We start from the raw sequence: 26,803 nt of genomic DNA, 5'->3' as shown, positions 1-26,803 counted from the left end.
TTAAGTCGAGTTGTGCACCTCCAGTGCAGAATGAATGCCACCACATGAGAATCACATCACAAAAAAAGCCAATGGGATTTTGGCCTGCATCAATAGGAGCATAGTGTCTAGATCTAGGGAAGTCATGCTACCCTCTATTCCACCTTTGTTAGACCACACCTGGAATATTGTGTCCAATTCTGGGCACCACAATTGAAGAGAGATGTTGACAAGCTGGAATGTGTCCAGAGGAGGGCGACTAAAATGATCAAGGGCCTGGAGAAGAAGCCCTATGAGGAGTGGCTTAAGGAGCTGGGCATGTTTAGCCTGAAGAAGAGAAGGCTGAGAGGAGATATGATAGCCATGTATAAATATGTGAGAGGAAGCCACAGGGAGGAGGGGACAAGCTTGTTTTCTGCTTCCCTGGGGACTAGGACGTGGAACAATGGCTTCAAACTACAAGAAAGGAGATTCCATCTGAACATGAGGAAGAACTGGGTTGTTGTAGGTTTTTCCGGGCTATATGGCCATGTTCTGGAGGCAATTTTTCTCCTGACGTTTTGCCTGCATCTATGGCAAGCATCCTCAGAGGTAGTGAGGTCTGTTGGAACTAGGAAAAATGGGTAAACCTACAGAAAAGCCTACAACAACCCAGTGATTCCAGCCATGAAGGCCTTCGACAATATATGAGGAAGAACTTCCTGATTGTGAGAGCCGTTCAGCAGTGGAACTCTCTGCCCCAGAGTATGGTGGAGGCTCCTTCTTTGGAGGTTTTTAAACAGAGGCTAGATGGCCATCTGTCAGGGGTGCTTTAAATGCAATATTCCTGCTTCTTGGCAGGCGGTTGGACTGGATGGCCCATGATCTATGATTCTATTATTCCAGTTGTGTCCAACTCTGGGGAGTGGTGCTCATTTCCATTTCTAAGCTGAAGAGCCGGCGTTGTCTGAAGACACCTCCAAAGTAGTGGCCAGCATGGCTACCATTGCCTTCCTACTGGGACGATACCTATTGATATACTCACATTTGCAAGTTTTCGAACTGTTGGGTTGTCAGAAGCTGGGGCTAACAGCAGGAGCTCACTCCCGCTCTCCAGATTCTAACCGCCAACCTTTCAGTCAGCAAGTTCAGCAGCTCAGTGATTCAATTCTATTTGATATAGGTGGCAACACATTGTTGGCTAGGAGTAGAATATTACATACAGATAAAAACTATCAAAATACAGCAAATCACCTCAGCACAGGGCATTGAAACTAGCTCCACATATGCATTGTTGTACAGATTCTCTCCACAGATGAAAACATGTTCCTATACATTTTTATTGTACAGTGGATATTTTAGCAGCTTGCCTTTGTAAACAAGATATTGGGTGTATATGTTCTGATGTGTGAGTGTCTGAGGCAAAGTATTTTTTGTCATACAATGAATTTTTTGGATAATTTCAACAAGACCAGATGTTCTAGAGTTCTGTAGTCCTCCTTTGGACCTCAACTTTTGTACTAGCATAGATCTTTTTCTTAGCAGAGCAGTTGATGTCTATCATATTTACAAGGCTTTCCTTTTCTTATCAATTAACTGTTGGATCTCGTTATAATTTTCATTAAACCAGTCTTGATATTTCTTAGTTTGGTATCTAACGGTTTCTTCACAGGCTGTGATGATAGAGGCCTTCAGTTTATTCCAGTGTTCCTCAACATTTTCATGGTATTCTCTGGGTAGATGATTCTTGAGTCTTATCTGGAGGGCTCTTGAAAGGCTTGGGTGTTCATTTTACACCTTGGAATCTGCGTTTGGGGGGAATCCTGATGGCCATCATGGATCAAATTAACCCGTTGTCTGCCCACCAGTCATCAGCGCCTGCCATGGCTCTTGTGAGAAGCACATTGTGGCGGTCTCTGGCATGTTTAATTACATCGTCTACGAGGAACCAGTGCTTTGACTGGGGGTGCTTCTATGATGTCTTAAGCTTATTTTTCTGACAGAAGAGCGTGTTGGTGATGACAAGGTTGTGTTCTTCACATTTGGTGAGAAGTAGGATGCCATTTGAGTTGCTGTTCCCAACCTTGTCTTTTCCTATGGTCCCTGGCCACAGGTCAAAGTCTCGTCCAACTCATTCATTAAAATCCCCCAAGGAGGATGATTTTATCCTCCTTAGATATCTCCAATAGAATGGTGTCCAGCTGACAGTAAAAAAAATCTTTGATGTCTTCATCAGCATCTTGTATATATAGGTACTTGATAGTTGCTTGATAGTTTTTGTCAAGATTAATTTGGAGGGTTGAGAGTCATTCATTAATGCCAGTGGGTGCTTTGGACAGGTGTCTAACCAGGTCATTTCTGCTAGCAAAGCCGATTCCATGTATTCTTCACTTTTCAGGCAGTCCTCTCCAGAAGAAGGTGTAGCCTCCTTTTTCTTTCTTCATCTGTCCCTCTCCTGTTCTGGGTCTTTTGAAGTGTTGTATTTCTATGTTAAAGCATCTCTCAACTCCCTTGTAATAATAGCAGTCCTGAGTTCAGGGCATTCATTGTCTGTGTTATCCAACAATGTCTGTATATTCCACGTTCCAAAGTTCATTTTTCTTTTTTGGCTGCAGCGTGATGACCCCTCTGGATGCAGCAGTAAAATCAGGTATAAGAAAGGCAAACTATGTTTAGGGCACCCTTTCAAGCTTCCTCTCTGTATGGGGTAAGCAGAATGTATTCTAAAAAGGGTTGATCCGTCATGGATCCAGCTGCCGAACTACTCAGCCACCTTGGACCTTGAGGTAGAATGACTAAATCCATATCCACCGCCCATGTTCCAGTCTGTGACTAGAGGCTTCCAGATTTCATAGTCCTGCCCCCGTCGTCACTCAGTAATCACCATGGGACTTTTGTTGGTTTTGTTTTATTTTTCTTGGAAGACACCTGTGCGTGAATTTGATTTATGTGTGGAGATCAGTGTACAGCCAATCAACAGACAGTCTTCACTGAATGAGATGCACATCCAGTGGCATGATTAACCCAATGACTAGTGGCAGCCTTCTTCCATCTTCACAATCATAGTAATATGTACCATGTTGCCATCTGCCTACTCCACCATTGAGGACTTCAGATTGTCCTTGGTCTGGTTCCGCTACTGCACTGGGAGCATATTACTCCAACTGTTTCATTGAGCATTCATTCATTATTTGATTTTATATTTGGATTTTATATCCAATTATGGGTTTGTAGTTTTAATTTGTGTCTAATTCCATATGCATATGTGTCAGTTTATCATGACTCTTTTTATGCAATCTTTACCAAGGCTCATATGTGCATCAGGAAAGCACTACAAGGAAAAACCCTGATTAGTGTATGATTTCATCAAAAGGGTTTTTTTAACATTGTTTTAGTCATATGCTTTTGTGCATTAGTAATGTAGATGAGAAAAAGGTACAAGTGAACTAAAAGCTTGGGGGGGGGGGGGAGCAAGCTTCCAGTGTTCTAATTTCAGAATTACATTTTGAGATTGTCCTACATGTGAAGTCCAGCAGTGGAACATAGAACATAAAGTTAAGAAATAACAAAGTAACAGAATACAGAGAAATTATTCATCCCTAATACCATACTAAATAACCATGGCAGATACAATGTACTGTGGTCAGGGTTTCCTGGAAGGCTTGAGCCCAGTTCCTTAATAAATTATGCACTCTTTCTGATTATTTATTATATTGTAGATTGCCTGTTTTTAATCCATGGGTTCCCAATGTCCTAAGAGCTAAAGAACAAAATTTATCTGCTCTAAATTGGGATTGGAGGCCACGCTTGATGATTGAGCTGTCAATATCCAATTTCATATTGTAGGCAAACAACCCAAAGCAATGCCTTTATGATAACAGAGGGAACAAGCTGTTGTAAGGGAAAATAGGAGTTGTTCCAAAGGAACATATTTAATCGCTTTAAAAGGAATCTTTCTGGTAGTTCTATAGGAGCCTCCTTTCAGCTCATTGCAGAGCTCACAGAACTACATTTTATATATATAGTATCTTTTCAACTTTTTGGTTGTGATGCTACTTATTTGCAAAATTGGTTGTGTGTTTGGAAACAGTGATCCAGATTAAATATCCATGAATTACTAAATTAACAATGTGTCTCTAAAATGTGTGTTCCACTGCAGTAGGGTGAGGTGAGGGTAGGAATAAATTGTTTTTTAACCTTGTTAATTTGTTCCTTTTACCGGACAATAAAAAAATACGAACAATAAAAAATAAACAAAATGAAAACAAACAAAATAGAATAAAACAAAATAAAAAACAAAAACAAAAGGAGAAAGAAGAAGACCATCGCCCCAATAATGGAAAAAACAGAGATATATCGAGTCTCGGGCAAGAAGAGAAAGCTTGGACCTGGAGATCCTGGAAGCACACTTTTCCAGTAGTGACCAGCCCTTGGGTCATCTACGTGTTCTTTTTATTCCCTACCCTACTACCCCTCCCCCCCATTCCTCTATTTTTTTCTCTTTCTTCTTTTTATCTTAACGTTTGTCTCTTTTCTCCTTTCCCCCCTCCTGTCTCCTCTCCCCCGCATTCTTTCCCATCAGTTTTTCAACACTTTACTTTATTAACATTGTTCCTTCACATTGTTTCCCTACTTTTGATGTATACTGACTTATTTTATCATAAAATATAATCTTAACTTTTTCTACTTCTTTCCTATCCAGCTCCGTTCACAGGAGCACATATTCTAAATAAAAACAATTTTATAAAAAAAATGTTCCTTTTACCTTTCCACATTACCTTTATTAGATGTATAATGTAGCTTGAGATCAGAATTTGCTGTCGTGTACATATTTCATTTTTAAATATATATCTCATAATGTTTTTCAGAAAACATTGCTTAATACACAAAACCCACAAGTGTTATCTTCTCAATTTTATTCTGTATAAGAATGATTTCCAATCTTTCAAAAATCTTTAGAATTGTGATGGCATGACATATTTTTTTGCTAAAAAACTTGTCTACAAAAATAATATATGCCTAAAACATGCAGTAGCAACTCTGTTTACAAGTACAGGGGAAAATGGTCTTTTACATGAAAAAGTATATAACAAAACCTGGAACGATCCCCTTGACTTTTGAAGATGTACTAGTAACCTAGTCTCTAACATTGACTGTAACTCTTCTGAACATATATCTATGTGTGCCACTCGTGAGTCCCCTTCAGGGTTGAGAAGGGCAGGAAATACATATGGCAAATAAATAAATAAATAAATAAATAAATTGTGCGGGCCCTTTCTATCCACAGGATACCAAAATCTGTGTGTGCTCAAATCCCTTTACATACAGTGGCACAGTAAATGCTGTCACTTATATAAAATGGCAAAATCAAGGTTTACTTTGAGGGCAGGGGGTTATATGTGTTTGTCCATGAAAGCATGTGTGCTGTGAACGGTTTAATCCATGTATCTACACAGCTGAATAAAATCCCACATTATCTGCTTTGAACTGGAATATATGGCAGTGTGGATTCAGGTATCCCAGGGCCCTTCCACAAAGCCCTATATCCCAGAATATCAAGGCAGAAAATCCCACATTTTATTCTTTGAACTGGAATATATGGCAGTATAGATAACCCAGTTCAAAGCAGATATTGTGGGATTTTCTGCCTTGATATTCTGGGGTATAGGGCTGTGTGGAAGGGCCCTAGGTTGTCTTTTAAGATGAATGGGAAAATCATCTTCATTTGAGATAACCTCAGGATTCTTTCTTTCTCGGTGATAGAAGAAATGAAAAATATAATATAGAAGGAAAAAATAAATGTTGTTTTTTTGTTTCTGACAGATACATAGTTCAAGAAACCAGAATTAAGATGAACAGTCAAAGACAAGTTGCCATGCTTCGTTGCTGGAAATGTCAAAAATATATTGCTAATTTTGAAAGTCTTATGAAGGAGCAGAAAACAGCACATTTATTTGAAGTAAGTAAAAAATAAATAAAGAGGGTGGCCTTCTAGGCCATTACAGGCAGTCCCCAAGCAACTAACAGGACAGGTTCTGTACATTTATTTTTAAGTTAAATTTGTAAGTTGGAACAGGTACATTTTTAAATGTACCTCCAGCCTCTCCCTCTCCCTCCCTCTCTCTCTGGTGTTTGTTTTGCTGTCTGTGCCCCTGTGATAATTGGATTTTGGAAAAAAAAATGGATTGTTGTGGAAACAAGAATTGGCAATAGAGCTTCGGTTGAGATACCTTTTCCCCATGATAACCCTTTTAGGAATGAATTTCCCTTCCACATATGTTTTATTGATTAGCCCATCGGTTGTATCAAAACATTTAACCAATGCATTTATCACATACAGCATACAGCCCACATTACAATCAAAGTTAAAATAAGCAAGCTGTTAATAAGATCCTGATCCAGATCAAATATCTGCATCACCCCTACAATGTACACCAAACGACTCCAAATATGCAGTTTTCAACTAAATTGCCTTAAATAGAAAAAAAGGCAATTTTGTATGTTATTTTAGCATTCTGGCCAGTCAATAAAAATGTAGTTTTAATATAAGGATCCCAGTGTGTCTTTTGTATAATGTATGATATGAGGCATTGATTGTTCTCTTTCTTATATAAGTTACACCGTTTAGCTGTACATGTGTGATACCTTCTACCTTTGCCGCTCCACAGATACAAAATCGTTCATTATATGGGACTTGGTTAAATCTTCTGTGTCTGACCATTGTATCTAGTTATTCAAATCTAGTTCTGGTAAATACCCTCCTGAGGTGTTTAGGCATTTATGTCTTTAGATATTGGGCCGTTTGAAAAGTATGTTTAAAATGACTTAGTAATTTCAGTGAGCTGGCTTTACTGAGAGTAGCAATGTCTTTCTGAGGTTCTATATCCAGTATTCGTTGTGCAACAATTTTTGGATCTAGTTCTTCTAGGACAGTTGTTCCCAACCGTTTTTGACCAGAGACCACTTTGACCAGTGACCACTTGACCAGGGACCACTCTCCAACATTAGTACCAAAAGAGTTACAAATCAGTTTTTAGTCAACTTTAGATTTGGTTTGGGGTGCTGATTCAGAAAATTGCACTGGATAGATCACATCATCTCTATTTTTTGATACAGAACATATACCATGGTCAGTGACAGGGAAGGAGTAGCAGGTGGTGTGAAAGGAGCAGAAATAAAATAAAATAAAGAGGACGGAGACTCACTGATTAGATTTTCGTCCTTGGAGCCCACTGGTAGTCCGCGGCCCACAGGTTAAGAACCACTGTTCTAGGAGATTTGGATATAGAATCAGAAGTCCACAACTCCTAATGTATTTTATCAATTGAACTGGCCAAGAAGTCTGGTGTTGATTTTTGTCTGCTCTAACAGGTACAGTTTTGGTAGTCTGTCATTTGCCAAATTTCCCTTTTGAGGAGTATATTTCCCTCGTTTCCTGTTGTCTCACCCCTGTTCTTAACTATGAGTCATTTGTAAGTCAGATGTTTGCAATTTGGGGATTGCCTATACTGTAAAATGTATAGATAACATAGAAATATTTTAATTTACTGTGTTTAAAATTGCACAAAAACTGTTCTATTGTTATGAATCAAATTATGAACATTTATTCATTTGGTCAGTGCTGTACTCTCAAGTAGTGTACACAGTAGGACTGGCTCTAATTCGAACTGGTCCACTGTCTTTATGGCCAAGTACTACCACCCCCGTTTCCCCTGTGCTCCGTGGCACAAGGAAAATTGGATTGGAGCACGTTGTTTATGTTGTTGTGGCAGCTAGCAGAGAACTCTGTAGAGTTCCTGGCTGTCACTGGGCACATTTACTGACATGAACAAAGGTACTGTACTTGCACAATAAAGTGATAGCTCCTTCTTCTCAGAGGTTGTACAGGTGCCTTTGTTGCAAAAGTGATAACAGTCTAAGTATTTATTTATTGTGCCAGGAGCAAACCAAATAGTTGTATTGCATTTTTAACAAACAAACAAACAAACAAAACACAAAGTTTGCAAGTTTGATAGTTGATTAAATGTCCTTTGACCAGTAGCTGGCCACTTGGAGTGCCTCTGGTGTTACTATCAGAAGGTCCTCCATTGTGCATGTAGCAGGGCTCAGGTTGCATTGCAGCAGATGGTCTGTAGTTTGCTCTTCTCCACACTCGCATGTCGTCCAAGTTATTTTCTAGTAGTAAGGAACAACAGTTCAGGTAAGGGAGATAATCCAGTGTGGCCTCCCAACATAGTTGAACTGTCTTCTAGTCTCTCCTCCCATTGCTGCCATGGCTCAGTGACAGAGCATAGTAATTGCTCCACTAAATTCAAGACCGGTCTGAAACAAGAATACTCTAAAAAGCGTAGAATTTCAGTGTATTTGTAGATGCACTCTATATCAGTTGAAGAAAGCTTCATATTTAGAGAATTTAGTATCATAACTCTCTTGATTGGAAAATCAGTCATATTTTTCAAGTATGGAGTTTGATTCTTTGTTTTAAAAATGCATTTGTGCAGTCGCTATCATTTTGCACCATTAGTTAATGAGGCACTAGATTCTACCTGTTTCCTGATGAAATCTTTTATGAGGGAAGAGTAAAGAAACACCATGCTGTTTCTTTATCCACAGTGAAATGCTATGTCTTCCAGAAAGGAAGATAATTGCTAGAGGTGGGGGAAAAAACCCTCTTAATTGTTAGTCTTCTTTGTCTTAACAAATTTGCTGTAGTCATGTGCACATTCTGAAACACAGATTTTATATATATATATATATATATATATATATATATATATATATATATATATATGAGATCTTTAAACCTTTGTAGTAAAATGTCCTGATAACTCAAAATTCTATATCACAGAAAGGTTTTATGTAATACAGAGGGGAAAATGCACAGTGATCAGTGGGAATGGGAGGTAATACAAGCTGAGTGAGTATCTAAAATATGTGGGACCAGAAGTGTTTGGGATCCCACATTTTTGGTATTTGGAGTTGTAGTTTGGTTCCCTCCCCCAAGTGTTGCATAAAGGTAAATAATGAGATATCTTAGAGATAGGGGCCTAGTCTAAACACAAAATTCATCTGTGATTCATATACTGTGACTCTGGTGCTTCCTTGCCACTGTAGAAGTAACCACTCAGGGGATGATAATATTCCAGCAGTGAAAATGGCCAGATCTTCTGATGTCCCAATCAAAACTAATGGCGGGTTTTTGAACCAAGCTTCATTTTCCTGCTCTTGAGGAAGCCCTACTTTCGTGGAGCTGAAGAACCTATGACTGCCCCCTAGTGAGTTACTGTAGTTTACAGACCACATTTGGATCTTAAAATTAATCTGCTTTTAAAATAAAATAACCATGCAATACACTTTAGTACCCATCCTATGTTTCAGGTGTCTAGCTTTAAGACAGACCTATGCTCAAGGAGCCAACATTTATTTTCTTTGTATTATTTTTCACCTGATGACTTGAGGAGAAACAGCTAGCTTTTTCAAACTTGTTAATAAGTTTAAAAAATTGGAATTTTTATTTTGATCAATATGTAATCACCTTGATGGTGAAATAGATGTGCATGCTCAACATGTTAGAATTTAAGTGTGTTGCCTAATTAAAATATATATAAAAATGTTTTGTTACATTTCTATGTATAACTTAGCAGAAGCTACATTGTAAAATTTTATTTTCTTCTTCTGCAAGGGTTTTGGCTTTGTGTAAAACTTGAGATTTCAAGTTCAGACATAAAATTTCCATTAGAGTGCATTTTGTAAAGCAAAGAATAATTCACAGTTGTGTTGTGGTTGTAGAAACTGTAAAAATTAAATATACCTTTCTTATTTTGTTTACTTTCTTTTGATAGGTGCATAATAAAAAGGCAAAACATACAATTAAAATATGTCAGAATAAAATTAACATGTTTGGATTTTAATTGAACAGCAACCTTGTTCTTCAGCTACCTCTCAGGACACCTGCAATGTTTGGCACATGAACATAGAAGCTCTTCCAGACTGGATGACTTGCATAATAGAAAAGGTAGGTTGTTTAGGAAAGTTTTTAAATTAAAAGCAAAGTAGCTGTAATTTACAAATAGATTCAGATGCTTATGTTTTAGAAATAAAATCAACATGCCTTTTATGCTCCATTTGGAGTATGGAGTAACCATGTAGAAGATGTGCTTATGTGATTAGAAATGAGTGAATATGTTAGAAATGGGTTTATCTTTTGAATATATTTTTATTAATATTTTCCAAAAGGTATTTTAGGTACCTGGGAAGGGGTAGGAATGTTAAGATTAGTGTTAGCAAATTTATAACTCTTCACAAATATCTAATAAATCATCAAGAGAGAGGAGAGTGATTTGAAGGGCAAGAGAAAAACATTATATAACATTTTATTGTATTGCATGAAGTTTTTAATCTCTATTACCTTAACATCCATTGCTTAAACTACTAAAATTGTAAAAAGTCAATGTATTTTCTATTTAAAAGAAGGGTTCTACTGCCTTTTATTTTTAAACCTAATAATTCTGTCTTCTTTAACCATCTTCTTGTATTTGATCTTGTTTCAAGTTGCTTATCTTCTTTTCTTTTTCTCCTTAAAAGTTTTTTCTTGATTGTTCCTGCTAAATTGTTTCTTTTTAACTCTTATTTAATTGTGTTTATTGCCAAACTACAGTAATCTTAGAAAATTATTAGTTAGATCTGTTTGTTAGTAAGTTAGTGTTATGCGTTCAAGATTTACTGTATATCATTATCATTAATTCCCCTTTTTTCACTGCACAGCCTTTCTATTAACTAATATTTCTTATATGAGGGCTTTGTCCATAATATTTAAAAAATATATAAAACAATAATCATGTTCTAAATCAACAAGTTCTCAAAAATCTCATTCTTCTTGATTTCTTATTAAGCCAACTTTTTTTCTTTTCTCTTCCAATTGATCCCAAAGTTTTTAGTTCAGTTACCCATAGTCTTTAGGAATTCTCCCTTCTTTAACATCTGCTTTTGTAAAGCCCTGTGCTAGCTATTCAAGAATATGATCTCCCTCATTTTTCTTTACAGTCACTGTGGTCTCTTTCTTGAGCTTTTTATTTCCTGTGTTACATTCAGCAATTACTTCAAAGGTCTTAACCGCCTGTGTCCTTTGCTTGATTCGTATATTCCAACTCCTTTCATAGAGACTCGATTTGGCATCTTCTTTTGGCTCCATATCTCTTCTGCAGTATTCCCCAACTTAATTTGAAGTTTCTCTGACTTTAAAGAAGAACAAGAGAGATCATATTCTTGAATGACTAGCATAGGACATTGCAAAAGCGGATGTTAAAGAAATGAGAGTTCCAAAAGACTTATATTGTTCCAGCTGTATATTTTGTCACTGGATTTCTGTCTGGGCTTAGAATTGCAGAATCAAAGTTAAAAGGGACAGCAAACACCATCTAGTCCACCCTCCCTGCATCATGCAAGCATTCATATACAACTGAAGCTCTCCTGAAAAATGGCAATTAAACTGCAGCTTAAAAACTTCCAAAGGAAATTCCACCATCCTTCCTTCAAGGAAGTCTGTTCTACTGTTAAATAATTCTTACAAGAGTCAAGAAATTCTATTCAGGTTTAGGTGGGATCCCTTTTCTTGTAATATGAATCTATTAGTTCTTGTTCTAGCCTTTTCTTCTGGGAATGGTTTACCAGCTGTTAGGATTTCTGGGAGTTGAAGGCCAAAAACATCTGGGGACCCCAGGTTGAGAACCACTGTATTAGAGCATCTGGTAGTTAATGTAAATCTACAGTTAGAGTACTTACAATATAAAAGAACATTTTGAAGTATTTATGCTTAATAGGTATTATCAGATAGTTTTAAAAATTCCTATTCTCCAGCAATTTTAAAACTACTAAATTTTATTTTTATTTATTTTTGTCATAAAACGCTTTAAGGTTTACCTGTAATGTGGTAAAATAACATTTCTATTATAGATTCGTATTTCCTTCATTACAAAGAAGGCTTTTTCCCTCCTCATTGTCTATAGGCACAATGGACAACAGGAAAATTGAACTGCCCATTCTGTGGGGACTGTCTGGGGAGCTTCAACTTCATCAATAATATGAAATGCTCCTGTGGCCAGTTTACAAATATCCATCTTTGCAAGAGGCGAACTGATTGCCAGATAATTTCTTCAGTTTTATCACCAATATCACAACTGAAGCACTTGTCACTTTGCACAGTTCAGTGTGATTTTAACATGGAAATGCAACAGAGCATGGAAGGTGGAACTTTTGGAGCTAAAAATCAAGGACATTCATATAGGGTGAAAACTAATGATAACCTGGGAAGATTAATGGAAGCACTTTGCCTAGAAGTGAAAGCAACTAACTTTGAGATGAATAGCAAAAAAATACACTTCAGAGTGTCTCATCCAAAAACAAATCATTCAGGTTCACTGGCTGTGAATGACAGATACCCTGTAAAAGCATTTCATAGAAAATCAAAGAGTTTGGACTTGAACTTTAGAGGGAGACTTGTCTTGCTCCCTGCTTTATGTGGGATGTCTGCAACCAAGAAATCTCTATATTCAAGGCAACATGAAACTCAGCCGTCTAACTCAAAAGATTGTTCACAATTAAAGTCCAGCATTACACATAATTATTTTCCTTTCTCACTTAAATCAGACACTGGTGAACGTTCACATACTTTTTCGGTTACTTCCTATAGTGTATTAGCAAAAGAGGAGACTGGATCCAATCCTCATTTAGAAGTTTCCAAAAACTATCATGAAAACTCTGCCAGTGATCAGCAGCTGTTCTTGTCTTCATCAGAAACAGAGAGGACTGCAGAAGAAGATTCTGTGGAAGAGTACATCACACCTCTTGGCCTTCTTCAGCCGTTGAGAACTTTTGAACAAACATTGAACAAGAGAAAAAGAAATCGATTAAACATTTTGAGGAAAAAGCAAAGAAGGCAAGAAGGGTGGTTGCAAAAGCAGGTACATATTTTGAAATTGTATTACATAAAGACATAAGTTGCTATTTTCAAAGTGATTTTGAATGAATCATATGCTACATAATAATTTCTGAAGATGCTGTTCAGGCTTCTAAACATAAAGACAAAGTGTGGTACCCGAGTTACTTGTCTGCTTTGGTTTTCCATATGTTCAACACTTCTGTTTCTGTAGTACAGCAGACTCTACAGAACAATTGTACATTCATTCCAATATTGCATCAAGCATGAATTTCAAACTTAAGCCATTGTGTTTATATTACCATTTCTTGGTTGACTGAATACCATTGTTTGCCAGTTTGGACATCATGACAGTCCATAACTAGGCAAGCTTTGATGCAATGCCTAAGTGAAATCATTAGCTCGAAGATTGCAATCTTCCCTTTACTTTTAAATTTGCTGTGAAGTTTGCTAGACATTTTAATCAGAAATCAGAGAAGTATGCAGCTTTTAAAAAATATTGTTTTTCTCCTAAGAAACAGAGCAGTGTTTTGCAACCTCCAAATATTTTCACCAAAGTGATAGTCAGAATAATTCTGGATTGGTCATGATCATGGATTCTGAGTGTTGGTTCAAAGCATCAGAGTCCAAGATTGAGAATCACTCATTTAAACCATGCATAAAATCCCTTTGTCCAAAGTTTTAGTCACAGTTCATTCATTTTTCTTTATATAAAGCAAGCAGGAAATACTTGCTCTTCAGTTTGCATTATGTAGTCTAAGAATAATTTTATCCTCAAATATGAAATCACAGCGTCCTGTAACATACCCTTCCATAAACAACACTGTGTGCTCTTGCTCTGTCCTCCAATTGTGGAAATGTGTAATTCTTTTCAACTAGGCATGTAACATCCAAACAATTCCTTTAAGCCTTTCTGTTTTTAAATCTTGTTGGAGTAAAAAGGATTTTGCCTACCAACAAAGGGACACAAAGCAGACATCATTCTAGTCTTGGCAGGGGGTTGGACTGCTTCTGTTTCACAGGTGTATAGGTGCTTTTTTGTCCTGACCCATCATATATTTCTAAAGTATATTTCATCCTTTTATACAAAAGAAAAACAATATCTGCTGTTTAGGGAAAGATAACAGTATCAAGGCAGTTACCCTTTGTAGTAGCATTTTTTTATTCTACCTGATAGTCATGTGTGTTCTGAAAGTTGGAACTTGAAGTTTGTTTTTCAAATCCTTTTTTCTACTCACTTAACACAAACAAGCCAGATGGAAAAGCTGATGCTATCCCAGGGGAAAGAAAAAGGGATGGGATGGGGGTGTCATAATGATTCAGGGATGCCTCTGTCTTCCCATTCCTCCCAGGTAGTCCATTTTATTAGTTCTTGTTGAGCTTCACATCCTAAAATATATTTCAGTTGCTAGTGTGTGTGTTGTTTTCATTCCCTTTAAATGTATCTCCGTATTGTTTAAAATTAATGCAATGTTATAATACTCTTCTCTCAAACAAAAGGATGTATTGCCAAGTATTAACTCAGACTGCCCCCGTAAATTTTGTATGACATACTAAAACACTAGAATTCAAGTTGTCTGCAATTTCTGAACTGCAGTTATATATTTTTGCAACTAATATTATAAGGAGATGCCCCACTAGGCATGTAATATAAAAGTGTGGTTCTTTTTTAACAGAAGGGGGCACCAGATTTCCTCTAGCTACACAATAATGCAGCACTGTAAATATTTTTTATGAATGAACATGACATGGCACAGTGTGTTGTATTATTCCCTTTTATATTTATACTCAAAATGGTTCTCAGTTACATAAGTAATATTGCAGTATAAAAAAGCAGGAAAATGAAAGTACAAAAGAAATGAAAATAGTAGTCATAAGTTTCTATAAAGGTTGATCAATGTCCAAATCTGAGTTTCCTTGTAAGTATCGTCTATATAACATTCCTTCTAATGTTGCAAGCACTGTTTTATGAAGGATTGCTTTTTTAGCAGTTAAAAGGATCTAAATTCAACTTTCAATGTCCATTTATTAATTTCCAGGTACCAGATAAATAATATAAAAGAATATGCACATACCTGAATATCAAGTAACTTTCCAATTTGAAATATACTTGTTTGATTTCATCACCAAATGTGAACGTGTACATTTCAGTTGTAATTATTGCCATTTAGTTGAAAGATGTAGTTTAGACTACTCCTGGGAAATTGAAAATTAACACCAATCATATCTACTCTCTCCACTATGGCACCACTTCTGGCTGTTTTAAATGCCTAAACAGGGAAATGGCATTGGTGGTCAAGGGGCGGCTGGAACCCTGAGGCAGTATTGGTGCTTTCTCCCCTCTGTGGAATGACTATTGACTTCCATGGGCCATATCAAAATCCATAATTTTGGCCTCAAAGCCTGTTGTTGATTTATACAGTAAATAAAGGAATTTGATGTGAAACATAAACAATCATCCCTCAGACTCAGCTTTAAGCCCATCAATTTCTCCAGATCTTGTGCAGTACCCTTGATCAGCTTGCCTTTATTAAGATGAATCATCTGGATAAAGAATAGCTTTACGTCCCCCTGGGTATATAGGTATATATATATTTTTCTAGCTAAGGGAACCACATTTAAGGCCAAGGCCCACAGTTTAAGAAGCAGTGTTCTCAGTAGCATGGAACATACTTCCATCTCACTGTGGGGGTCCCATTTCATGTTATTAAAAAAGGGTGTCCACGTGGCTTAAAAATAAAAGAAGGGAGTTGGGGGTAAATACAGACCCCAGGGGAAAAAACAGATGCAACAGTTTCCCTTTAAAATAGGTTGCAAAGTTTTTCTGTACTTTTGAACTCCAAAAATGATATTTTATAGAATCAGAAAACAACTTCTGGTCATACTAGAGGTTTTGTTCTAATTTTTGGTAGTCTGTGCAGCCCTCACGTGAGTTCAGGACATAAAAATGGTCCCTGGACCTACTACAGTTATTAGTTATGTTTCATAGGAAACATAAAAACCCTTTGTGCTTTTTTAGGAACTCTATAATATGTATCATTTTCCCTCACCCATTATGAGAAATCTATAAGCATCTGTGCTACTGATAAGAGAAAGGAAGTCATACTAGTTGATAATGAAGCCAAGACTTGGTGAGTTTTTAAAAGGCATTTTGAAAGACTTACTTCTGCAGCATATGGGGTTGCCCTCCTTTTTCCAGAAATTAGAATAATGAAATTAAGTGCATGCCAAGAAGTGAAAACTGCAGAATTATTGCAATTTGACTCCCCATCCTATGGAATCCTGGAATTTGTAGTTGTGGCAAAAGAACTGGCAGAGAAAACCTTTTGTCCTGGTTTTCATCACCCTATAAGGTCTGCCAGATAAAACAATCCAAAAAAAAAAAAAAGACTATCCAGGGCAAGATAGACCCTTTAGAATATTTTGAGCTTTCTTAAGGCAATGGGAATTATACAGTTCTTCCAAAGAGGGGAGAGGGCAACTAATAATTCTCTGAGCAGTAAGTGGTAATTTTCTGGAACACCTTCCTATCTGTTACTGTGCAATTAGCAAACCATATGCAGTTACCATAGGTTAGAACACTCTCCATAGTTCAGTGATAGAAAGTCACTAGCAGTTTTTCATTCAATTGTTGGTTCCTCAAAAGTCTCAGATAATTCAAACTCTGCTGGGCCCTCTTAACCAATTAATTCATTAAGAGACCTTGGACTGGAACTCTGGACTATGATTTAGATTTGTGGACTCAGACTTGGTTGTGTTAATACTTTAAGGGCCAATATTTTTAATGTATTTTATTGCCTTTTTAATGTATTTTTATAGTTGTTGATTTGTTCATGTTAATTGTTGTGCTCCGTTTCTTTGTCGGCATCTAATGACTGCCAATTGTAAGCCGTCCTGAGTTCCCCTTTAGGGGTTGAGAAGGACAGGATACAAATGCTCTAAATAAATAAATAAATGTCACAGTATGAATGCCCCAGGTCAGGTCTTCCTTAACAGTGACACCCAGGAACTTAAAACTGGCCACCCAGTCCACTTGGTCTCCATTTATAACCAACAGCTGAATTTCTGATCTAATCTTTCAGCAAACTACTATAAACTTCTTGGCTTTACTGATGTTAAGAACCGAATTATTGTCACTGCAGCACGAGTGTAGCTGATTCACCCCATCCCATTAAGCAGACTTATCCCCTTCAGAGATAAGCCCCCCACTGTTGCATCACCGGCCAATTTGACACCCTGACCCAACAGTTTTAATACCAGCAGTTGAAGTCCTTGGGAAAGTACATGAAATTTACGGGAGATAAGAACTAGATGTCTTAAAATTCTTCCTGTTTTCCATTATTTCTTAAGATACCATATGCATTTTTCCAGATTTTCTGAACAACTATGCATAAAAACATATTTTAATGAAAATATGCATTCAGTACAGAATGCTACAGAAGTATGAATTAACATCTAAGGCCTGTGTGCAAAATATTACTTATAACCATGCAGATTCCTCAGTAATCCAAGCTAAGATGTCAGTGTGCTTACTACAGCCTGCAAATGTCAAAAAGAACATTTGGCAGTCTTCCCCACTGTGTGAAGATTCAGTTTTATTGGCTGAAGTGCCAAAGACTGTGTATATATTCTGTTTCAAGTAGTTTCTGAATGTAATCTAAACCAAAAATATAAGGATGCAGCCCAGAATCAATAGTCATAAGTGGAAAATGGACCTGGTAAACCAGCTTAATTAATGTAAGGAACAAAAGGACATGGAGTCAAGAGTATGTGGGAAGAACAGCAAGTTCCAAGCTCAGTACTTTTTCACTTGAAGGACAACACTTCCCTCTCCCTTGAGTGTGAAGAAGTAAGTAAAGAGATGGCCCAGCAATTGGCTGCAAGAACTTGAAGATTCACCTCCATGTCTACTGGAAATCATAGAAACTGATGAGTTGCAGCCAGTAAGCATTGGCTCTAGTACAAGGTCACCAAGAGAAGCAGCTACATTGAGCCATTGTGACATTTCAGGGGATCCTGGGATTCAAGCCTTTGCTCCTAGGAATGAAAATAGATCATTGTTATATAACTATGTTTACAAAATGTTTGTATTCCCAACATAAACCCATGAGACGAGAAATTTAAAAAGAGTTTCTTATGTATCATTTAAGAAAATATTTGAAGGAGTCTTTTCAAGCAGCAGTACAAATCAGACTACTAGTGAGAGTAGGATTAATCACTCAATGTAGACTAGAGTTCCTTCATTCTGCAGGTGCCCTCGTCTACAGCAGTGGTTCTCAACCTGTGAGCCCACAGATGCTTTGGCCTTCAACTCCAGAAATCCTAACAGCTGGTAAACTGTCTGGGATTTCTGGGAGTTGTGGGCCAAAACACCTGGGGACCCACAGTTTGACAACCACTGATCAACAGTCTTATATATAGTAGCCTCACTCTTCTGTGCTCTTGATGGGGATTGGTAGATGCTGGATAATTGTAGTTTCTGGTTGCTTGAGAGTTGCTATTAAAATAGGCCTAATGCTATACCCCATACTATACCATACCGTCAACTCTATTAACTTGATAGTAATATTGAAATACAGTAATTAAAAGGAAATAAAGATAAACTTAAGTTAATGTAACTTGGTTTTACTGTATTATAAAAACAGATTTTTATTTAAAATATTATTCCTTATCCTTTTTTGCCTTTTTTGTAAGTTTGGGGAAAAATTCCAGTGCAACATATATGTGTTATGGAGGGCAGGATGCAGTTGGGGAGTGACTGGTAGTGTGCATGTATAAATAGATAACGGAGTGTCTATAAATGAATGGCCAATATTGGGAGTTTTGGGGTCAGATGTCATCAGCTCTATCACTCCTTCCCACTTGTCACTAAGGAGGCTGTGCAGGTCCTGAACTGGTGCTTGGCTGCTGTGTTGGCCTGGACGAGGTCGAACAGATTGAAACTCAACCCAGACAAGACAGAGGTACTCTTGGTCAGTCGAAAGGCTGAACAGGGGATAGGGTTACAGCCTGTGTTAGACGGGGTTACACTCCCCTGAAGACGCAGGTTCGCAGTTTGGGAGTGATCCTGGATTCATCGCTGAGCCTGGAACCCCAGGTCTCGGCGGTAGTTGGGAGAGCTTTTGCACAATTAAAACTTGTGCGCCAGCTGCACCCGTTCCTTGGGAAGTCTGATTTGGCCACAGTGGTCCACGCTCTGGTTACATCCTAATTAGACTACTGCAATGCTCTCTACTTGGGGCTACCTTTGAAAACTACTCAGAAACTTAAATTAGTCCAACTGTCGGCAGCCAGGTTGCTAATGGGAGCAGCGTACAGGGAGCGAACCACAACTTTGTTGCACCAGCTTCACTGGCTGCCAATAAGCTTCCAGGCACAATTCAAAGTACTGGTTGTAACCTTTAAAGCCCTAAACAGTTCTGGCCCAGTTTACCTGTCCGAACTTATCTCCTGCTATGAATCATCTCACAGCTTAAGATCATCAGGAGAGGCCCTGCTCTCGATCCCGCCATTCTCGCAAACGCGGTTGGTGGGAACGAGAGGCAGGGCCTTCTCAGCAGTGGCCCCCCATCTGTGGAACTCCCTCCCTAAGGACATCAGGCTGGCCACCTCCCTCCTGTCCTTCAGGAGACAACTGAAGACCTGGCTGTGGGACCAGGCATTCAGCTAGAGGCATTGACCAGAGGACAATGGCAGCTTGGAAAGGTAACTTGAACATTACGACATTACGGCATTGGATTTGTTTGGCTGGATCTTGGTTTTAGCGGCATGTTAGTTGAATGCTAAATGGTTTTTTGGATGATTTTAAAAATGTTTTAATCAAGTTTTACTGCTTTTAATTGAATGTATATGTTGACAGCATCACTGATGCTTATGTAAAGCCGCCCTGAGTCCCCTTGTGGGAGAAGGGCGGGGTAGAAATGAAGGGGAAAAAAATGTACAAAAAAAAGAGCTTAGTTGTGATGTGTTTAGCATGTGTGATTTGGGAAGGGATCTGACAGGAAGAGAGAGGGAAAGAATGGGCCTTTGCCCTTTGATATGTTTGACAGGGGTTCAGGCAGTGATACTAAGCAAAGACAGAGAAGTGAGGGAAATGGTAGTTTAGTGGCTTTGCATTCTGATTTGGGCACAGATTATTGCCTTTAAGTCTAACGTGCTTGCCTTCTGAGAAATAGGTGTTTTCTAACTGCTGGTAGCCATCACACGAAACATCCTGTTGGCTTCACTTGTTCACCAGGGACTGGGGCTGTAGCTATAGAGAGAGCTAGTAGCTGCTAGCTCCAATCCCAACCAAGTATTTGATTTAGGCCCCATCTACACTGCCATATAATCCAGTATCTGAATCCAGATTATCTGCTTTGAAGTGGATTATATGATAGTGCAGACTCACAATCCAGTTCAAAGCAGATTGTTTGGATTCAAATACTGGATTATATGACAATGTAGATCCAGCCTCACTTCCTTTCTGCAGATGCCCCACTTTCCTAAGACCAGTGGCTCAGGCAAAGGACCTGGGACTTTATTCACCAAACAATACAACCCTAAGAAGTAAGCAAGCAAGCTTCCACTCAACTCAGAGCCTTCCAACAGAGACAACGACCTCATAGGAGACAATGCAGTCAGTAGATTTTTTTTTCATTTCAAGGTTGCCAGGAACCATTTTTAAAGGGCTAAGAGAGAGAGAGAGAGAGAGAGAGAATAGACCAAGTGATGGAAAATAACAAACAACATAGAGAAACAATTGAGAACAATACAGAATAAATATAAATATTGCAAGAGAGAGGCATCCATAACATTATTTGAAAATTATGCATCTTAAATAGCATTGTGAATGGCAAATCACTATTGTTCCTGTTGAGTGTATATTATATGAATGTATAATTTTTTTAAGGTGAGAGTGCTATAACATTCTGTAGAGAGATGTTCTGAAGGTCTGTCAGTTGTTTTAAGAAATAAAAGCCTTTATGGAAACTAAAAGGGAACAAGAAATGGAAAGCTAGATGAGATGACTGTGCAAGCCCCCCCCCCCCCTCATTTTCCCACAAGCATTAGTAGTATTATTCTCTTTGTTCTGTGTAGTATTAATCTTTGTTCTGTATATTTTAATTTATGCATTTTAATGGTATGATATTTTATCTATTTGTTTTAACTATGTTGTTGTACTCTGCCTCAAGCTGTGAGGAGAGCCGGGAAACAATATTATTATTATTATTATTATTATTATTATTATCATTATTATTATTATTATTGAGGATCATCATCATCATCATCATCATCATCTTTATTTATACTTCGCCACCATCTCCCCAAAGGGGACTCAGGGCGGCTTACATGAGGCCAAGCCCGATAATATAATTACAATATAATGAATACAACACAGCAAAAATAATAACGCAATAAAATAAGGCAATAACATAAGTGAGCAGAAAAACAAAACGAAGCAGTGCAAAATACAGTAACAAACACATACAATGGGTGGACCAAATGTAAAATGATAAAACCCTGGATGAGATAACAATGAAAAAGATGTATTTGTAAGGGAGGAGCTCGTAGAGGACGGAACAGAGGAGTCAAGCCTTAAAAAAGGTGAGGGGAAGGGCAATATGAAGACAATTTGAGGGAGAAGACAACAAGAAATATGTGGTCACTCTCCAAAAACACTGGAAGAGCCAAGTTTTTAAATTCTTCCTAAAGGCTGTTAGGGAAGGGGCTTGCCTAATCTCACCAGGCGTGATTTTAATAGCAAATGCAATGTTTTATATGTTTTAATGTGCATTTAATTTTAACTTAAATGTATTCTAACTGTTTGTTATCCAAAAGCATTGAATAGTTGCCATATGTAAAGCCGCCTTGAGTCCATTTCGGGGTAGAGAAAGATGAGATACAAATAGAGTAAATCCATAAATACAGGGTGAAGCAGCATAACTTCCTTTTTTCAAAACTTAATAAAACCCATTGTATGAATCAGATTTTTTTATTTTTTTTATAATGTAGGTGCATACCTAAAGTTTTGTTTTATGTAGTTTTGAAGATCAAATTAGGTAGTTGACGTCCCCCATTCTCCATACACTGAGTAAACCGATTTCTGGCATTTGTCATGACTCTTGCCATCATAGCAGGTGTTATGTTGGCAATTTCTTCCTGGATGTTGGTCTTCAAATCTTGTAGGGTCCTTGGATGGTTCACATAAACACGGGATTTCAAAAAACCCCATAGAAAAAAATCACAAGGGGCCAAATCTGGAGGGCGGGCCGGCCACTCCAAATCCGCTCGAAAAGTAGGCCTTAATGGCAAAATCACGCTCCTCACTGTTCCAACGCATGATGGCAACTGAACTGTGTCAGGACAAAACTTTATACTCCAGTCTCTCGACCACAAGCGCTCCGCTACGTCTTCAACCGACTGAATGGCGCGCATTTTAAAAAAGGAAGTTATGCTGCCTCACCTTGTATTATTCCTTATGTTTTAGAGTTTGATAAATCTATGATGCATCTATTATCTGAAGATTTTTAAAAGAAAAGATCATTTAAACATATCTCAGATTTTTACACAAATGTAGTTTTCTGTATTGATCCCAGCACTCTAAATATCACCACTGTAATGCTGACTGAAAGATAATCCCTGGTTTGTTAGATATGCACAGGGCACTCTTTTTAATTATAACATTTTAACAACCCTCCAAGATTCTCGAGAGACAGTATCTTAATGGATTTTTGAGGGTTTGTGCTAGTAGTGTACAGGCTTACCCTGCTATTGTCTCTGAAGTTCCTTGGAAGCAGTATGTAATCCGGTTTGACGGCAGTGAAGTCAGGTGTGCTGGTGTTTGCCTGTGTTCAATATAGTTCTTCCAAATCAGTATTTCTGAAAGGTGGTGTCCTTAACATGATGGCAAGAACATAACAGTGCAGTAGATTTATCTGATGCCATTGCTTCTAGCCTATAAAACCTCTTGTCACATTGTTGGTTTTACTGAAATGGATTTTGCTTTTCAGTATGGCATAATCTTACATATACAGAAAGAGGGAGTTCTTGGAAAATCAGCCAGTATCTGAAATATGAAATAACGCAATGACCAACAAATGTATTCCTCTATGTTCTCCAAATGTCCTCTGCAACGGTCTCTCTCCTTCATTGCATTCAAAGTAATTTGTTTCAAATAATATACACATTCCGGTTGGAAGCCGCCCTGAGTCCCCCTTAGAGGTTTGAGAAGGGCGGGGTAGATAGAAGTACACGAAATAAATAAATAAATTAATTAATAAAGAGTCATTTATAAACAACCCTACCAACATGTAGAATTTTTTTATCATCAGGAAGTTTGGATACCAATTAGAAAAGATTGCAATCTACACTGGTATTTAAAGTGTTCATCTTAAGCTGCACAAATCCAAAAGTCACCAAATTTATTGTATGAAAAAGGAGAAAGAAAGAGGCACCTTGGTGACTTGATTTCATTTGGCATGTGTTTTTTCAAAAGCTGTAAAATTGTATTATCCAAAAGTGTCTAAAAGAAAGATTATAATAAAACTTTGAACTCAATCCCTCAACATCTTCATTTACCTCCTTAAAATGCAGTTTTGAATTTTTACCAAAATTGATGTTTTTACTAAACTTAAGATTGACAAATCACACATTGTTATGCAAATTCATAACTGATTGGGGATCTTCATGTGGGAGGAGCAAAGGTATTTACTGATTTGAGTCCATTTCACATTTAAGCTGGTACCACTCAGGCTTCATTTCAGTCATCAATGTCAGCCCAAGCAACCGTTGTATGGATCTCAATAATTATGGCTGATTTGTGTAGACTACACAAGAAAGTTGTTGCTTTTTTCATGATATTTTAGATTGGCTCCTCCAGATATTTTATGCAAGCCTTCTTCAGAATATCTTGAAGTGTGTGAGTTTTCAAGCATGATAGTGCAGCTTGTAGATCACAAACTAACACAAGGAGCATCTCTAGAGTGCAATTAGCGATACCATTATCTTACATGGATAAATTTACATGGCAGCCTGTAATAACTGTTTCTGGTTGATTCCAGGGTCACTAGAGATGTGTGTATAGATTCTCCTTGTGAAACACAGTAATCTCAGACAGCTATTTTTTAACTCAAAAAGGACTTCTGGTGCCTGTGAAATTTATTTAATAATACCATATGTAGGATTGAAAGATTCAGCAATGAATTGTCGAAGACTTTCATGGCCGGAATCACTGGGTTGTTGTAGGTTTTTTCGGGCTATATGGCCATGGTCTAGAGGCATTTTCTCCTGACGTTTCGCCTGCATCTATGGCAAGCATCCTCAGAGGTAGTGAGGTCTGTTGGAACTAGGAAAATGGGTTTATATATCTGTGGAATGACCAGGGTGAGACAAAGGACTTTTGTCTGCTGAAGCTAGGTGTGAATGTTTCAACGGACCACCTTGATTAGCATTTAATGGCTTGGAAGTGCCTGGGGGAATCTTTCTTTGAGAGGTGATTTGATGTGCCTGATTGTTTACTCTCTGTTGTTTTGCTGTTGTAATTTTTTGAGTTTTTTAATACTGGGAGCCAGATTTTGTTCATTTTCATGGTTTCTTCATCATTCAGCAATGATGTTGCCTCCCAGCATAAGTCTGGCTTTTTATGAAGAAGCATCATTTAAATTTTGTTTGGTTCTCAGTTGGGAAACAACCAACTTGTTTTTTTCCCCATTTTTGATATATATTTTAATTTGAGAAGAGATATGGTTTGATTCATTTATTTTTATCGTGTCAGAAGCGAATTGAGAATATACTGCAAGTCGCTTCTGCTGGGAGAAAATTTGCTGTCTGCAAGGATGTTGCCTAGGGGGTGCCCAGACGTGTTACCATCCTGTGGGAGGCTTCTCTCATGTCCCTGTATAGTAAGCTGGGTCTGACATGGAGATCACCCCATCTCGTTGATTCGAACCGCCCACCTTCAGGTCAGCAGTTCAGCTGGCACAAGAGTTTAACCCATTGCACCACTGCAGCTCCATTTAAAAAATAATTTCATTTTTAAATTTTTAAAAAATAATTTTTAATTAAAAATAATTATTAATTTTAAAAATTAAGAGAGAGAGAGACACACACACACAGAGAGAGAGAAGCAACATGGCTATATGCATCATTATGATATTTCACAGTTCTAATTATGGTTACCTGGATAGAATTCTCATTTAATAAGAATTTTCTTCATCATTCTGTTTTTCTCTTCATATAAAATCATGCTTGGAGATATAAGGACATCCCAAAATTCTTATCAATTCCACTTTTTAGAAAAAATAATTAGCAGTTCTTTTCTTTGTACTAAATATAAGCAACCTGTGCAGTGCAGACATTGTTAGTCTACAACTCCTTGTAGTTATCATTCCTTGCCATTGGGTATGATAGCTACAACTTAGCTGAGTTGCAGTCAGCAATATCTGGAGATATGTTTAGCTGAAGATAAGAGGGATCCTCTACTGCAGGAGTCTACCGTATATCATGCAGCCATGGACAAGTCTACATAGGGACAAACGTAGCACCCAGACACGAATCAAATAACATGAAAGGCACTGCAGACTAATTCAACCAGAGAAGTCAGCCATAGCAGAACACCTGATGAACCAACATGAACACAGAATATTATTTGAGAACATCCAAATTCTAGACCACTGTGAACCAAATCTGTCTACCAGTATTATTTTTTTTAAAAAAAAAACAGAATCAAGACAGTAAATAAAAACACCACTCAGAAACCAATCACAGACTCAAATAGAACTCCAGACAACAAACAATCAAGTGCCAGTTAACACCTCCCAAACAGAGAGTGCCTCCAGACAACAAAGCCCCTCTGTGCAGATATCCTCACCGATTGATTTTGTAGCTTCGTGGCTACTCAGTGCTATTCAAGCTTGCTAATTGCAACATTCACACTTGCTTCAAGGGTTCAGTATCCAAAAAAACCTAAAACTACAGCAAAGACCCAGTCATTCAGGGCTACTGGACACGTGACATATTTTTTTATAAATAAATTCTGTATTTAATCTTCATGTTGGTAGTATAATACACATATTTTCTTTCAGTATATGATATGGGAATGTTCTGTCGCCTTTTTTGGTCAGAGACATTACAATATATTAATTTTTGTTTTACAAAAATATTTGACATTTGTACAGGCACATATATATTAATTATATTACAATGCAATATTATATTACTGTATATACTTGATTATAAATGTAGTTTTTCATCCCTTTTTTCGGTTGAAAAAGTCCCCCTCAGCTTATACTCGAATCAAGGTTATTTATTATTTTATTCTATTGTTGTTGTTGTTGTTGTTGTTGTTGTTGTTACATTATTTTACTCTATTATTATTGAATTTATCATTTTACTCTATTATTGTTATTACATTTATTATTTTACTATATTTATTATCATTATTATTATATTTATTAGTCTATTATTATTACTGTTATTATTATATTTCCATTATTTTACTCTAAAACATTTAACCCACTGAGGCCACAATTAATATAATTTTATTGGTATCTATTTTTATTTTGAAATTTACCAGTATCTACTGCATTTCCCACCCTTGGTATATACTCGAGTCAATACATTTTCCCAGGGTTATTTTATTTTTATTTTTTTGTAATATTAGGTGCCTCAGTTTATATTTGGGTGGGCTTATACTTGAGTACAGACATGTAGCCGGGGGGAGGGCACGGGGGGCTTCAGCCCCCCCCCCCCGAAATTCTCATGGTGGTTCGCGAAAAGGCCTTACTGGTGCATTATTTAAACTGTTATGTTTATTCATATCATGATCTGATCACCATACTCAATATATCCCATATGCATGGGGGTATTGGGGTAATGATACAAAAGGTTTGGTAGGGTAGACCCTCTTTCACTCAGACTCCCCCCCACGAA

The 26,803-nt window shown here is 37.5% G+C and overlaps 1 protein-coding gene across 2 annotated transcripts in view; it reads left to right on the top strand.

The window, feature by feature from the left end:
• Window positions 1-26,803, top strand: part of RNF180 (ring finger protein 180) — a 63,881-nt gene that overhangs the window by 1,729 nt on the left and 35,349 nt on the right. Inside the window, exons 2-4 of one of the 2 annotated variants that reach the window (XM_067464584.1) lie at window positions 5,782-5,917; window positions 9,878-9,973; window positions 11,964-12,917. In XM_067464584.1, the coding sequence (XP_067320685.1) occupies window positions 5,810-5,917; window positions 9,878-9,973; window positions 11,964-12,917 (1,158 nt within the window). In that variant the 5' untranslated portion in view covers window positions 5,782-5,809. Of the gene's footprint in view, window positions 1-5,781; window positions 5,918-9,877; window positions 9,974-11,963; window positions 12,918-26,803 lie in introns of those variants that run through there. The other variant, XM_067464585.1, reaches the window with a different exon arrangement.

This window comes from Anolis sagrei, chromosome 2 (assembly GCF_037176765.1).
Source record: "Anolis sagrei isolate rAnoSag1 chromosome 2, rAnoSag1.mat, whole genome shotgun sequence".
Lineage (NCBI taxonomy): Eukaryota > Metazoa > Chordata > Lepidosauria > Squamata > Dactyloidae > Anolis > Anolis sagrei.
This window is presented reverse-complemented; position numbering and strand designations above follow the sequence as displayed.